We start from the raw sequence: 16,744 nt of genomic DNA on the forward strand, positions 1-16,744 counted from the left end.
ATGTGGCGGGGTAAGGGAAGGCATGCCTTCTCTACCATTCTACATGCCCTGAGACATCCCTTTGTGGCCATAGAAATGATGAAAGTCCGGACGGCAGTTTTTTTTTTGAGCTAAAGTCTCGACGAGTACGACCGTAACGACACCATATTCTGGCCCAAATAAGGCAAAAGGCCCATCAGCCTCGCACTCCAAAAGTCCAAATCGACCATCCACTCCCCCAGGCCGGGCAGATGCTGCGTTCCCTCGCCGCCGCCGCGCGCTGGCCGGCGGCCGCTGGTCGTCGACGCCTCCTCCACCTTGGCAAAGGCGTCGGCGGTGGGGAGGAGGTGGAGAGCGTGGCTTACCGCATGTCGATGCTGCGGGCTCCTCCTGTCGTGCGGAAGAGCGCGATTATTTCCCCTAACTCGTGCAGCCTCATCGGCCGCCTCCTTGCGCCGGTGCGCCCTTACCGCAACAGCTCCGAAGATGAACCGAGGGCTTACACCTTCCTCTCCGTTACTCCCTCGTCCTCTTCCTCATCGAGCTCTTACGGCTTCAGGTTAAGTCGCCCTCCCGTACTCCCCACCCCACCTCCCCCAAATAGGTTGCTGTTTTCTTTTGATCGCGCTAGCTGTGTGCAGAATGTTTTGTTCTTAACGAAGAAAATTTGGTAGGATTATATACCTTGCGTGATCGTTTTGGTTTAGATTTTGCTTGGTATTACGTCCTTGCCAGGTTAATTATGTTCCTGGTCTCTTGACTCTTGTGTGGGTTTGTATTTTGTGATGTTTCTACTAGGAATGTTTATCTGTTTTTCCTGTTACTGTAGAAGTTTGTGTGATTGAGTCAAGGATTATATGTTCTATTCATGGTTTGTCGGCTATATGGGTGGTAGATATAGTGGTCAAAGCCACTGTTATACCAGTTGTAGCTTGTAATAGAGGGAGTTTCCAGTAGTGCAGAGTTTCATGTACGAAATAGCGGGATATTTAAAACACTGGTTGTGTCGATCAAAATCTCATGGGGAAAATGTTCAACAAAATAATTAAATCTATTGTTTGTTTCTTCAGAAAAGGTGTTCATCCTTTTTGATAACCTGCGCACCTCCCATCTTTTGGAGCTCGAGATGACTTCCATGCTTGTATTTTCATAAACTATGGAAACAATAGTAGATATACATACTGTTTATGACCATTTCATCTCATGATTATCGTAATTTGTGTTCATTGAAACTAAAGTTTCTGTTACCATACTCACGGTGTAAACAACTTGAACAGCGTGACACTGCAGTTGGACGGCAATCTGGCAAATGTATGCCTAAAGCATTTGAAGCACAATGACCTTGTATATGTATCTGGTTTCCTGAACTCTTATGCTAAATTCAGTGAAACTGGTGAACGGGATATCTACTATAAGGTTAGTAAGTGGTTTTCAACTTCTTATGAACATATGATGATGATTGATGATTTACCACCCTGTTATACAGTTATATGTATGGGATCATGTAGCAGATTAGTTTGGTGCTCTTACCATTAGTGGTTCCTCCTAGCTGTGATTTGTATGTGTTCCTATGTCCTGCCTCTTATGATATACTCCTATGGTCCTTCCACCATCTTTGATCTTATATGAACATATAAATTTATATGCACATCTATAACCACAAAGTTGTTAGCATTTTTTTCATGTTGTTATGTATATTGCTGGTCTTGAAAATATTTCTTTTGTGCATTATATCTTCTGCGACCTTTTAATTAGAGCTCTATCATTGCATAGATTCACGTCAAGGAGCTAAATTATGTTCTCGATCACAACAAGAAGGAGGTGGATGATAAAGACGCAGGAGATCCTGCATCTACCTCATCTGCCAGTAGTATGCTTCTGATTTGACTTTGTGTATTTCGGTTACATATTCTAGTTTTTAAATCTCCTCCTGTCTTCTGTTGCATCAACTAGCTGAAATACTTGAAGAAAACAAGTACAAAGACCGGCTTCGCTTGTGGCAAGTCTTCTTTGCCAGCCCTTACGAGTGGTGGGACAACCGGCAACACAAACCGTACATCAACTGCCCCGATTTCAAGCACAAGGACACTCATGAGAAGCTCTGGCTTCATCCGGATGATCCTCCTTGGGTAAGAAAGCAGATTGAATTAATTGACCAGCAAACAGCAGAGATTGGTCGCAGGGATGGCAGAGGGCGCTTGACAAACCCTAGATGGAACGCTCAAGATTTCGACTACTCTGATGACTGGCAGGATGATGAGCAAGAAACACGGTGTCAGGCCAATGGATGACTGATTTCTGCAAGATGACTGACAAGGCCGGTATCCTGCACTAGTTGCCTTGCTTGACTGTAAAACTGACTAAAGTGTCTGTATATAGATGGTAGAGAAATCGAGCACTAGAATTTTCAGACTATTTGGAACTGGTCCTACTGGGTGAATAGTGTGGGTTGTACTTCATGTACATGTTGTGCTGACATGGAGCAAATTTGCGAGTCACAGAAATTTGCAGTTATGGAATTGTGTTGGATCTTCAATTTGTCCGCACATACAGGTGTATTTTCAAGTACTAGTGTATCACTGTCTACTCTACTGGATCAGTTAAGCAAACTTCATAGAAGCCCTCCTGTAAAGCAGCCCCAGGTTTGGTCATGCAGTTGCTGTTTCGATGCTGAAGCACGCCGACCTTCTGCCATCTCTGTCCTTGTTGGCTTACTCTGGCCGTCGCCCTACAGATGATTAGGTTCATGTGCACACAACCAAAGCGATCTGGTTTCAGTGTATGGAACCCAGGAATTTCACAAGAAACTGTTCTGGTCACCGCATCAACTTTGGAAACTCCCTTGATGCAAATGGAGTATGTTTTGTCATCCATACCGTAGAACTGCATGACAGAAGCATCATCAATCTGCAGAAACTATAAGCCTACAAATTAAGTTGATAATAAACTGATAATAGCATCAGTCGATAAGTTTGTAAACTATCATCGTTTAAAAAAAATATACAGACAGCTAGAGAAGAGGTAAAAGAATGCCACTCTCTTTACACTTCCCGAGCTATTAAGCATCGAATCAGATTCTAAAACAACAATATACAGTGTGCTGTATGTCCTATGACAGTGAACCATTTGCAGGGTCATCTGCATCCTGAAAATTGCTGTTCCTTGTATATTAGGTAAAGGTAAAAAAAAACATCTAGAGGACTGCTGGGTCTCGGTATCGCTTGAAAATAGTCTCAATGTCATCAACAACTTGCAGCGGCAGAGGCCGTGGAGCACTGATAAATGCATCTATGTTCTCCTTCAGCTGATCCATGGTGGTCGCTCCAATGATGGTGCTAGCTGTGAATGGACGGTCGCGAACGAAGCCCAGGGCAAGCTGGACCGCGGTTAGCCCGTGTTTCTTCGCGACCTTGATGTATTCCTTAGTTGCTTCCTTTGCAAATTAAACAAAAAACAGTAAGTCTAAATTAACAGACAAGTTTTTTAACGGTTAATCTTGATTGTAATGTTCCAGCGTATATAGTATACTTGAGCCAAAGGAGAGTTGTAACGCTGCATGTATCCGGGGAAGAGATTTAGCCTGAAAGTCTTGGCATCACTAGCGTTGGCATCAAGATACTTTCCAGTGAGAACACCGCTGCCCAATGGGGAGTAGGCGAGTAGACCGATGTTACAGTTGTTTGGGTGGCAAACTTCAGCAAGATCAACTATGAAAAATGAAAAAACAAGCAACTGAAGTTTCCAACTGAAAGAGAATTGATAGATCAATGGTTACCATCTTTATCACCTTCGAAGCTGCATCTCACAAGTAGGCTATAACCGTTCTCGATGCTCACAATCTTTGGGAGTCCTTGAAGCTTTGCAGCCTGTACAAACTGCATTACTCCATATGAGGTTTCGTTGGAAACACCGATGTATCGTACCTAGTACACAGACCAACAGTGAATTAAGCAAGGGTCACCAATGTGCTGTTCTTGGCTGTCTTTTGCATTTGCTCCGAGTGAACTACTAAAACGTAAGCATGATTTTTAAAAAATCTACAAAATACAAGTACACAAATTATACTGAAAGATGACCAAGATTTGCTTTCCAACTAAGTTTAGCCTTCTCCAGCCAATAAAAATCGTGTCGCTGCTGTGTTTGTTTGGAATATATCCTAAATAAAATAGTATTACCTTTCCTTCATCAATTAGTTCCTGAAGAGCTTTCAGTTGATCCTCAAATGGGACGCTTGGCCTCCATTTGGTTGAATTATAACTGAATTCACCGTAAAGTGCCACATACCTATCTGGCCTGAAGACATAAAACAAACCTTTGGAGCAAGGGTTGTCTTTTTGTCAAGTAATTTTTTTGAACTAATACATAAATATGAAAAAATAACTCCTATTTGAAAAAAATTATGCGGTAATGTGAATACTTGAAAAACTAACAAAATTACACTTAAATAAAGCTTGAATGATTGTATGTGAATCAATCTGGAACAAGATAAGCAATTTCCATTGAGCAGGAACTATCTTCAAACTAAACACTAACCAGTGTATGTGAAGCAAATCAATGTAGTCTGTAGATAATCGTGAAAGGCTCTTTTCGACACTTTCCTTTATATTGGCAGCATCAACACGCACCACTTCTGCGTTGTCTCGAAGAAAAGTGCGATCTGAATAACCAGAAATTTTGGTTGCCAAAATTACCTGGATGGAAAATACAAAGCGGGCAGGCACCATGTTTTCAGTGCACCGTTCCAACATGCTTTTTCAAGTGGGAAATTAAGGAACTTCTATCCATAGTAAATCTTAAATATATTCTTCAACATATTGCAATGATTATAGTATTAATGTCAACATCCTAGACACTGATATCAACTTGAAGGATGTAAAACAGTGTAAGATATTCAGATCGTTCATCATGTGCAAGTAGCAGCATTTTTTGTGTGTGGAAAGTAGCAACATGTTAACTAAACAGAGTTGAATCTCATGGCTATGAAGTTCACGTTATCCTGCGTAACTGGGCATGGTTTGAGCAAGAAATCACAAATGCATTCAGAAACTGAAAGTAAATTATGGGGCCTATTTAGGATACCTTATCTCGTGGCTTAGATTTCATCCACCTGCCTATATATAGATCAGTCCTCCCTTGAGTCTCTTTCCTGGGTTGAATTGGGTACTAATAACAGAAAAAAAAAAGATTGTGGTTGAGATCAGATAAAATTGGGATTAACATCAGAAGATAAGACAATGGTTGAATGAAAAGGACTGTGTACTGACAATTTCTGCGGTGTCAAGTATGTTGATGCCCTGATCAAAAGAATAAGAGAGCATATCATGTGATTCCTTCTCTGTGCTTTGTTCTCCAAAAGTCATCTGAAGGAAGCAAAAGAACAGCCTAGGATGTAACAAAAATGTGAAAACAACAACAGAACATAAAATTTAGCCATGCACGTACTGTTCCAAGTGTTATCTCGCTGATAAAGAGATCTGAATCTCCCAGCTTCCTGTACTGCAACTTCGGCGCTTCCTGCGCCGACCGAATTTGGCTGCAGATGCGTCTCCTGTGCCATCTTCGAGATTTATGGGAAGCCAATACTGATGAGGTATTCCTATAGGATGAAGAGACTGCATCGAACGTGGACAGGGCCATTTGTTGCATATATTGTTGTTGAAAGAACTTTGTTGCATATACTGAAAGTTCCTGCTTTTGCACATTCCAACAAACATATCAAGAAATACACATTGGCCCGAAACTGATGCAAAAACAGTTTAGTTTCTGACTAATAGATACTAGATCTTGTCTTTGCTCAAAGAAACTCTGACATATGCATTTTAGTAGTATATTACTAGCAATGACCATGTGTAATCCACATCACAAATGATTTTTTTTCCATAGCCTGATGAATTCATTACTCGAAAAACTAGTAGTACTACAATGGATGCAGTGTAAATAATTTAAATAGTATTAACATGCTGAAGCAAAAGACAGTTATGCCGATTAGCTATGCTCATTATTGTACTAAGCATGTATGGTTCAAGTGTAAGGGCCAACTTCAAATTTCGGACCTCCCACCCCATACTCATTACTCTACTCAGTATTTGTGACTACTATATTCCAACAATCTCGAAAAAAAAAACTACTATATTCCAAGTTGTCTCAGTATTTATTGTTGAATTTCTGTCATATTTTTTAAGCCTTTGGATTGAGACCTAACCATCCCCATCTTTCTTCATGTTTACCAATACTATAGACTCAAAATTACAGCAATGTTTGGCTAAAACGGCACTGTTTCCAAACCGCAAAGGGAGAAAACCCAAGGGCCAAGAGAAGGAGAAATGGAATTTACCCTGGTGCCGTTTGCTGTTCGGCTGCGCGTCTCCCCAGGCCGGCAACACAGTTCTTCAGTTCGCCGCGGAGCAAAACGAAGCACGGCGCGAGGACGCTACGACTAGGAAGATTGCAGGGGGGTTTAGCTAGGGGAGAAAGCTCACGAATGGTGAGGACCATGCAGGTGTGCGATGCTACTATGAATGTTGATTTGGTTCGCAAAAAAGAAAAGAAGAAAAAGGAAAGTCAGTCTGCACGTGATGCGGATTGACAAGCTGAGACAGGGCACATTTTCTTGGGAAGATTGGTGGGAGCCAAAACGGCCGACGTCCGAGAACGACGTATGGGAACGCACCAAAAGAAAAATGAAAATGCGCTCCCGGCCGGGTGTTCCTACCCCTGAAAATGTGTATGTCGGCTCTTTTAGAACCGCACGTACGAACATGAGCTACACGAGGAGCAATGGATATTAGTATCATGCATGGATCTGGCAGTGGCAGGTGATCGTTTTCTCTTGCATGTACGATCAGGGTCATCTGAGTTTTCTTCCAGCGATAAACTGATGAAAACATAATATAATGCACGAGTCTGCAAATCCAACTGTAGTGTTTCTAGAAATATGCAGGGATTGTATCTGCCAAATGGTTGCAAGCTGGGGATTGGGGATGATTGGGCTGTAGACTGTAGTAGGAGGGGGACGGAAAAAAGACAAAGAGAAGAACAAACGGAATTCCTTGTAATTGGTCCTTGGCTGTTCGCCTGCACGTTTCTTCAGTTCACCGGCGAACAGAACGAAGCACGGCACGCGCGAGGGAGGGGAGGAGAGCTCATGAATGGTGGGCTCGGGTTTGCAGGTGATGCGGATGGGCAAACCTAGGACAGGGCAAGTCTGTGGCAAAGGTTTCTTGAAAGCGAGAACAGGCCAACGTCTGAGTACGACGTATTGGGAACGCGCCAACAAAATATGCTGAAAATGTATGACAGGTGTTTCAGAACCGCGCGTACGAAAATGGAATGAACTAGCAACAACTGAAATTATGGGTCTATCAAATTCAGATGATCCCTCACTCCTCACGGATAGTACATTAGGTCGCTTTCTTCTACGTTCTCCACGCTGTAAGTTCATCTCTTGGATGTGTTCGGTTCTGGAATTTGGTGGAATGGAACGGAACGGTTCCGCATCCATCACCCATTGCTGTGTTCGGTTGGAGGGAAGGAACAGAACCAAGTCATTCCTCAGAAGGGAATATACCCTGTAGATGCGGAACCAAGTCGTTCCACCAATTTGGTGGAATCTGGAGGAACGGCTCGTATCTGTCACCGCGCGAGACCCCTCCTTCTCCTCTCAACCCTAGCCTACCGCACCCCTCCTCCCAACCCTCCCGCCGCCGCCGCCGGGGCAAAGATCTCGGGGCGTGGCGGCGGCGGGGGCCTCCGCTCGTGGCACGTCGGGAACAGCGGCCAATGGAGCCTCTCACGCGGCGGCGGCCCTTCCGCCTCCCGGGGCGGCGACCGGATGAGGATGTAGGGGCGGTGGCGGCCCTCCCGGGGTCGATCCAGCTGCGGGCTGCGGCCTCCCCACCTCCCATCCGCGGCATGCCGGCGGTGGTGGCTGGTGGAGACGGGCGCCTTTCCCTCCGCCTCTCGCCGGTGAGGGGTGATGATCTTGGGCTTCTCCCGCAGTACGACGACGCCCGGGGCAGCAGCCTTGGGTTCGACGGTGGAGGTGACCCTCTTCTTCGCCGGAGAGGATCGGCCTGCGGTTGGTGGTGGTGGATCTATTGATCTATCACCGCGTTCCGGCGGCGAGATGGAGGGGCTTGGAAGCCGGCGATGGTGTCGCCGGTGGAGGGTTGGAGTGGCCAGCCCAGGGTGGTCGCCGACGTGGGGGTCCGACCTGAATAAAGGAGGCGGTCCTAGGGCCTCTCTTGCGTGAAGAGGAGGACCTACCGGAGGCCTGGACTCGTGATCTGACCGGAGTGTTGAGTTCCGAAAGGCTCCGCCGGCGAATGTAACAGTGCTTTTGCCTGGAGTTTGATGGATCGGTGGTATTCGGTCGTGCGCACCCATGCTTTCATTCCGACCGATTGGTTCTGGAGGGAGCGGTGCGAAGCTCTTTTTCTGTGTTGACATCAAGTGACTATGGATCCATGATGAAAGTCGTAAGAAGAGAATTTCACGAAGGCCGGAGGGGAGGACTAGCTAAGGGAAGTTCAAGTCTCCGCGCTATTGAGGGACTTGCTTGGTGTTTCGGGCTTCACAGCAGCGGTATGAAAGTGAGGGCGACAACACAGGTGAAGTTCAGAGTCCTACCTTTTCAGGGTGAAAACTCAAGGTCTGGCCTTAACTGGTTGTGCCTGGCAATGACCTTTTTGGAGGCATTGTTTTGAGAGCGAGGACTATCTTCAGGGTGAAAACCTAAGATCTTTGATCGGGCGACGACGGTGTTAGAGCACTGTTCCCTTCTTGGAGGCGTCGTTTTTGGAGAGTCTGTTTTTCAGGTGTTGTCTTGGCTGTGGATGTATTGCTGTTGTTAGGCCCGAGATACTGTAGCGGGACTTTTGTTTCTTAGTTTTCTTTTTGTTTTTTGGCTGTGTGCATCCGTAGTGCCATTAGGGTGGTGCGTTGTTGCAGAGGCTGAGTGTAATTGGTATCTTTTGATATTAATATATTCCATTTATCGAAAAAAAATCTGTCACCGCGCGGACTGAAAAAGAGGTGAGCTGAACCAAAATCCTGCCATTCCGTTCCGCGTTTTTTCCCGAACCGAACACAGGCACGGAACCATTCCGTTCCTCGCTTTTTCCGAACCGAACACGGGTACGGAACCATTCCGTGACATTGGAATGGAACCGTTCCGTTCCATGCATCAGGATTCTCAAACCGAACACATCTAATGTCTTAGTTAGCGATTCTCTTTTCCGGAAAATTGGATGACTTTTTTTTTGGGGAAATTAGATTGCGACTAATACTGAATAGGTGAACATGTGACGAACATGATACATCTTGTACAACGGGAAATTTCTTAAGCACGAAGATATTATCCTTTAAGAAAAAAAAATAACAATCTCCTTTTCTCTTTGTCCACAAAAATCAAAAGGCTTGCATCACAATGTTATATACACTCTTATCTTCTGTTCAGCTGCTTATGAAGCACGAGGTATGAATGACTAACCCGTTATGCTCAACTCTCAGTATAAAGATTTACAGCACCAAGTTTAGCGAACTGAGATTATTAATTAGAGTTTTTACTAGCTCAAAAGTCCCATCAAGATGGTTCAAGCCAAAGAGTTTACACCCGCCTCTGCATAACACGATGCACGTAAGAAATAAAAAGTTTGAACTAAGCTCTTATTTGTATGATTACTGAAGATACATTATAAGGTGTATGAGATCCAATCCGTAGATTTCGTTGTCATCTTTGCTGGTTAAAAACCTCCTTAGCCAACCAATCCCCTAGGACGCATGCCTCATGAAAAGATCTTACTCACGAAAAACATTGCCAACACTTGGGAGTTGATATAAATTTGATGCAACCTAAATGATAAACATGGTGCACAATCAGATTTGCATTCAAAGAAGATATGCTTAATTGTTGCACCTGTTAGATGTATATATTTGTATATTGTAGTTTCCCCATATGTTAGGGGGCTTCCTGCATATTTGCACCTATACATGTACTATATACTGTGGCCTTTGGCCCTGGTAATACAACAAGTCTATTACCCTAACATGGTATCAGAGCAAAATTAGTTTCTCTCCTCGCAGCCCCTGCCGCCGCCGCCTCTCACTCGCCGCCTGCGAGCTTCGGCCGCCGTCTCCGGCCGCCGCCCGCCCCAGCCGCCGCCGCCCGTCCCTGTCCGGCCGCCCGGCCGCTCCGCTCGGCCGCCCGGCCGCTTCGCCCCTGGCCCCTGTCTCCCCGGTCGCCGCCCCTGGCCGCCGCCTTCCGGCCACCCTTCGGCTGCCGCCTCCCGGCCGCCCTCCGACCGCCGCCTCCTGGCCGCTCTCCCCGCCAGCTCGCCCCGGCCGCCCACCGCCCGCCAGCTCTCTCCGCTCGCGTCGCATCGTTCTCTGTGATTCGATTGGGCGTTGACCCGATCTAGATCCTGTAAAAAAAAACTATGTCTTCCTCGTCGGGCTATCTTGCGATTCCTCACAGCCCGGTGATTTTTGATGGCGCGAATTACCCTGATTTCGCTGCCTTTATGTGCGTCCACATGCGCGGTCTTCGTCTTTGGAGTGTGCTTTCTGGCGAGGTCCTCTGTCCGCCGCGCCCACTGCTCCTACGACGCCTATTCCACCGACGCCCGTTGCCCTTGCCCCCGATGCTACTCAGGAGGTCAAAGATGCAGCCAAGAGTTCTGATGATACTGCTCTGGCTGAGTATGACCGGAAGGTCCAGGAGTATTCTACTGTTTTTGCGACGTACCGGCTGGATCTGACTGACTACACTCAGTGGATAGATGAGGATGCTCATGCTGCTGCCGTTCTCACTTCCAGTGTTCTGCCTCAGTATGCTGCTGAGTTCATGGGTCTTTCCACGGTTGCTGCTCAGTGGGCTTTTCTTCGTCAGCGCCATCAGCCGTCTGGGGATGCTCTTTACCTGTCTGTGGTTCGCCAGGAGCATGCTCTTCAGCAGGGTGATTCCACTATTGTCTGGGGATGCTCTTTACCTGGCGTCGGCTTGATTCTCTTCGTACATCTGTGTGTGCCACCTGTCCCTATTGTCTGACTGTGCGCGCGGATCTAGAGTTTCAGCACGTATTTGAGTTCTTGTCGCGGCTCCGCAAGGAGTTTGAGCCTCGTCGTGCCCAACTGCTTGCTCGTGGTCGTGTTCCGCTCTCTGAGGTACTGTCTGAGCTTCGTGCTGAGGAGACTTGTCTTCGTGGTGCTGGTCTTGTTGAGGTTCCCTCTGTACTTGCTGCTTGTGATCCTCCTGTGCCGTCGGCTTCGTTGCGGTCTCCAGTACTGCCGATACTCTCTACTCCTCCGGTCCAGGGCCAGAGTCAGCCTCAGCAGCCTCGTGGTATGACAACACCTCCTCGTCCTCCCTGCTCCTACTGTGGCAAGCCTGGCCACGATGTCTATAGCTGCTGGAGGAGGGATCCCAGTTTACGTCAGCAGTACCATGCTCGTAAGCAGGCTGGCTCTTCAGTATCTTCTGCAGTCGCACTATCTGATCAGGACATTATCCGTGGTCTTCGTGGTCTGCTCGCTGCTACAGGCTCTTCCTCGGCGGGTACTGCTGGTTCTGTGCCTAGCTCTTCTGGCACCGCGCGACCACCATCTTCTACACAGTCAGGTACGTCATCCCCGCGGTATCTGGATTCTGGAGCTTCTTTTCATATGACTTCTGAGTCTTCTATTATTTCTGCTCTTCGCTCCCTTATTTCTCATGTCCGTGTTATCACGGCTGATGGTATCTCTCTTCCCGTTTCCAGTCGAGGCACCCTCTCTATCCCTCTTTCTCTGTTCCTAGTCTTAAGATGAATCTTTTTTCTGCTAGTCAGCTTACTGATTCTGGTTGTCGCGTCATTCTTGACGCTGATTTTTGTGTTGTTCAGGACCGCCGTACACAGGCCCTGGTTGGAGCTAACCCTCGCAACCTTGAGTCTCCGGGGCTATGGGAGTTAGATTGGATTTACGTTCCATCCCCTGACACTTCCTCTGCCAGTTCTCCTGCGGTTGCTGCTTCTGTCACTGGATCTTTTCAGCAGTGGCATCATCGTCTGGGTCACCTTTGTGGCTCCCGTTTATCGTCATTAGTGCATTGTGGTCTTCTAGGGTCTGTCTCAGGAGATGTGTCTTTAAATTGTTAGGATTGTAGGTTAGGTAAATAGATTCAGCTTCCCTATCCTACTAGTGTGTTTGTATCTCAGCGACATTTTGATTTAGTCCATTCAGATGTTTGGGGTCATCGATATTATATTTTATTCATTGATGATTTTTCACGGTACACCTGGTTGTTTTTTATGCGCTCTCGCAGTGAGGTGCTCTCTATTTATCAGCGCTTTGCGGCCATGGCTCGTACTCATTATTCCACGCCTATTCGTGTGTTTCGTGCTGATTCTGCAGGTGAGTATATTTCCCAGCACCTGCGTGGTGTCCTTGCTGAGCAGGGCACCCTCACTCAGTTCTCGTGTCCCGGCGCCCATGCTCAAAATGGTGTTGCCGAGCGTAAGCATCGTCATATTCTTGAGACTACCCGTGCTATGATGATTGCTTCCTCTCTTCCGCCGCATTTCTGGGCTGAGGCTGTCGCTACATCGACTTACCTCATTAACATTCAGCCTTCTGCTGCCCTTCAAGGTGGCATTCCTCTCGAGCGTCTCTCTGGTAGTTCTCCATACTACTCGACTCTTCGTTTATTTCTTTGTGTTTGCTATGTCCTCCTACCTCCCCGCGAACGCACCAAACTGACCGCTCAGTCTGTTGAGTGTGTTTTTTTCGGGTACAGTGATGAGCATAAGGGCTATCGCTGTTGGGACCCTGTTGGTCATCGGATGCGCATCTCTCGTGATGTCACGTTTGATGAGACACATCCCTTCTATTCTCGCCCCACTGATACGTCCAATTTGCATCACTATTTTATATCATAATTTGCTGTTATTCATTGATATATTTCATATTTGGAGATAATACTTATGTTATTTCATCTATTTTGCATGTTTCATGATTATTGGAGGATCGCGCACCGGAGCCAGGATTCTGCTGGAAAAAGCACCGTCAGAATGCAATATTTCGGAAGATCAACAATTGACGGGAATTACAAGAAAAATCCTATTTTTCCAAATGACGAAGGGAGCCAGAAGGGGGAGAAGAGGGGACCCGAGGTGGGCCCACCCCATAGGCCGGCGCGGCCCAAGGCCTGGCCGCGCCGCCCTATGAGGAGGGGGCCCACAGCCCCTCTCGCCTCCTTTTCTTCGCGTATGCCTTCGTCCCGAAAACCTAAGCCAGAAGGGGTACATCGCGAAGAGCCACGGCCCGCCTCTGCGGGGCGGAGAACACCGAGAGAGAAAAGAGCTCTCCGGCGGGCAGGAATCCGCCGGGAAATTCCCTCCCGGAGGGGGAAATCGACGCCATCGTCACCGCCATCGAGCTGGACATCATCTCCATCACCATCACCATCATCTTCATCATCATCACCGCCGTCTCCACCGCTGCACCTCGTCACCACTGTAGCAATTTGGGTTTGATCTTGATTGTTTGATAGGGGAAACTCTCCCGGTGTTGATTTCTACTTGTTATTGATGCTATTGAGTGAAACCGTTGAACCAAGATTTATGTTCAGATTGTTATTCATTATCATGTCACCTCTGATCATGTTCCATATGATGTCTCGTGAGTAGTTCGTTTAGTTCTTGAGGACATGGGTGAAGTCTAAATGTTAGTAGTGAAGTATGGTTGAGTAGTATTCAATGTTATGATATTTAAGTTGTGGTGTTATTCTTCTAGTGGTGTTGTGTGAACGTCCACTACACGACACTTCAACTTTATGGGCCTAGGGGAATGCATCTTGTACTCGTTTGCCAATTGCGGGGTTGCCGGAGTGACAGAAACCTGAGCCCCCGTTGGTATATCGATGCAGGAGGGATCGCAGGATCTCAGAGTTTAAGGCTGTGGTTAGATTTATCTTAATTACTTTCTTGTAGTTGCGGATGCTTGCAAGGGGTATAATCACAAGTGTGTATTAGTCCTAGGAAGGGCGGTACACTAGCATAGGTTCACCCACACAACACTTATCAAAACAATGAAGATTAATTAGCCGTATGTAGCGAAAGCACTAGACTAAAATCCCGTGTGTCCTCGAGAACGTTTGGTCATTATAAGTAAACAAACCAGCTTGTCCTTTGTGCTAAAAAGGATTGGTCCACTCGCTGCAATTATTACTCTCGCACTTTACTTACTCGTACTTTATTCATCTGTTACATCAAAAGCCCCTAAATACTTGTCTGTGAGCATTTACAGTGAATCCTTCATCGAAACTGCTTGTCAACACCTTCGCTCCTCGTTGGGATCGACATTCTTACTTATCAAAGATACTTGCGATACACCCCCTATACTTGTGGGTCATCAAGTCTATTTTCTCAGGCGCCGTTGCCGGGGAGTGAAGCGCTATTGGTAAGTGGAATTGGTAAGGGAAATTTCTACTGTTTGTGCTGATTTTATTTCCGCCTGCTGCTATAACTCATTATGGAGAGATCTTCTCTTGAGTGTTTATTTGGGAAATCTACTACTACTGCAAAGGTAGTGGATGAGGCGCCAGGTAAGGAAGAATTACCATACAAAATACCTATGAAAATTATTGAACGTGTAGTGGGTAACCGTTATACAGAGGATGTAACTCGTCCACCCCGGAGATCATTTATTGTTCTTACATGAATTATGCGGTTTATTCAAGTGTGCAGGTATTGCTATGGATGAAGTGAGGAAGCAACTATTCTCTCGTATCGCTGTGCGGTAAAGCGGCGCATTGGTATAAATTACTTGGATAATGGGGATTCTCTTGAATGGAATGATATTGTGCCCCGGTTTTATTCTAAGTTCTATCCTCCAAGTGAGATTCACAAAGATCGGAATCGCATATATAATTTTTGGTCTCATGAAGGAGAAAGTATTGCCCAAGCGTGGGGGAGATTGAAGTCTTTAATGCTCAAATTCCCCATTCATGAGCTTCCTGGTAATATTATTATTGATAATTTCTATGCAAGACTTTCTTTTCAAGACAAGACCTTGCTGGATACTTCTTGTTCTCGGATTATTTACACGCAACAAGGAAGAGTTTAAAAGGGACCTTCTTAATCGGATCCAAGAAAATGCCGAAGGATGGGAGAACGACAAGGATAGAGAATCAGGTATAATTTATGATTATAAATGCATTGAAACTTTTATGGATACTTGATAAATTTCGTAATATGAGTGCTACTTATGGTCTTGATTCTCAAGTTGCTTGCAAATCTTTATAAAGCTTTTGCTTCTCATTATGAATTGCCTAAGAAGAACTTTGATAAGTATCATGAACCGTATAAAGATAAAATTGATTCATCTATAAATAAATGTGTTGTAGTTGAAACTGTTGATCATGTTATTCCTGAAGCTTATATTGAAAAAACTCCTTTCCCTGCTAAAATGAAAGAGTACTCTGCTATAAATAGTGCGGTTCATAAAAGTGAAAAGAAACCTATAGAACCTGAAGAACAAATAAAAGTTGAACCTCGTCGTTGCAATTGTTAAAGATCTTGTGACTCGAAAAGGTAGAAGATGGTCATATTATTTTCTCGTGAAGATGCTTCTAATATTGTTTCGCATCCTAATAAGTCTAGGAAAGCTAGTGTTCCTATGCTATCTGTTAGAATTGGTGATCATTGTTATTATGGATTATGTGATATTGGTGCAAGTATTAGTGCTATTCCTTATGAGCTTTACACGGAGATTATGCACGAAATTGGCTCTTGTGAACTTGAAGATATTGATGTGGTTATTCGACTCGGCTAATAGAGAAACTATCTCTCCAATTGGTATTATTCGAGATGTGGAAGTTCTATGTGGTAAGATTAAATATCCTGCTGACTTTTTGGTACTTGGTTCTGCTGCTAGTAAATATTGTCCTATCATTTTTGGTAGACCTTTTCTAAATACATGTGGAGCTATTATAGATTGCAAGAAAGAGAAAATTTTGACTAAATTTGCTGGTGAATCTTATGAGTTTAACTTCTCTAAATTTACCAAAACCCCTTATAAAATTGATTCGCCTAGTAGTGATTTTAAAGTTGAACAGTGTGCATCTATTGCTCTTGCTCCTAATAATCCTTTGCAGCAACATTTGGAGAATAGTGAGAGTGAAGTTTTTAGGGAAGAAAGAAATGAGCTTGATGAAATTTTCCTTCGTCAACCTATTCTTAAGCATGATTTACCGGTGGAAGATTTGGGTACAACACCACCACCAAAGGAAGATCCTGTCTTTGATTTAAAACCATTGCCCGATAATCTTAAATATGCTCATATTGATGATAAGAAAATATATCCTGTTATTATTAGTTCTAAGCTTTCGGAGTTTGAAGAAGAAATGTTATTGGAAATATCGAAGAAACACCGAGGTGCTATTGGCTACACTCTTGATGACTTGAAGGGGATTTCTCCGTCTATTTGCCAACACGCCATTAATATGGAAGATGATGCGAAGCCTCGTTGTTGAACCTCGGCGTCGTCTAATTCCTAAGATGAAGGATGTGGTAAGAAATGAGGTATTAAGACTCCTTGAAGCTGGTATTATATATCCTATTGCTGATAGTAGATGGGTTAGTCCTGTGCATTGTGTTCCTAAGAAAGGAGGAATGACTGTTGTGCCTAATGATAATGATGAGCTCATACCTCAAAGAGTAGTTGTAGGTTATAGAATGTGCATTGATTATCGAAAAGTTAATAAGGTTACTAAGAAAGATCATTACCC

The 16,744-nt window shown here is 45.1% G+C and overlaps 2 protein-coding genes across 2 annotated transcripts; one reads left to right on the plus strand and one right to left on the minus strand.

Annotated features, from left to right (window-relative positions):
- Positions 1 to 230: 230 nt before the first annotated feature.
- Positions 231 to 2,515, plus strand: LOC124699497 (protein OSB1, mitochondrial-like). The gene is made up of 4 exons (XM_047231793.1): positions 231 to 538; positions 1,257 to 1,395; positions 1,753 to 1,849; positions 1,933 to 2,515. The coding sequence occupies exons 1-4, from the start codon at positions 231 to 233 to the stop codon at positions 2,268 to 2,270; spliced, it is 882 nt and encodes a 293-aa protein (XP_047087749.1). The 3' UTR covers positions 2,271 to 2,515.
- A 637-nt stretch (positions 2,516 to 3,152) lies between these two features.
- On the minus strand, positions 3,153 to 6,492 carry LOC124703427 (protein tas-like). The gene is made up of 9 exons (XM_047235641.1): positions 6,314 to 6,492; positions 5,422 to 5,667; positions 5,244 to 5,339; positions 5,059 to 5,142; positions 4,513 to 4,670; positions 4,155 to 4,272; positions 3,767 to 3,902; positions 3,508 to 3,686; positions 3,153 to 3,412 (listed from the first exon to the last, which is right to left on the minus strand). Exons 2-9 carry the CDS (start codon positions 5,623 to 5,625, stop codon positions 3,173 to 3,175), a joined length of 1,215 nt encoding a protein of 404 aa, XP_047091597.1. The 5' UTR covers positions 5,626 to 5,667; positions 6,314 to 6,492; the 3' UTR covers positions 3,153 to 3,172.
- Between the last annotated feature and the right edge of the window lie 10,252 nt (positions 6,493 to 16,744).

This window comes from Lolium rigidum, chromosome 3, assembly GCF_022539505.1.
Source record: "Lolium rigidum isolate FL_2022 chromosome 3, APGP_CSIRO_Lrig_0.1, whole genome shotgun sequence".
NCBI lineage: Eukaryota > Viridiplantae > Streptophyta > Magnoliopsida > Poales > Poaceae > Lolium > Lolium rigidum.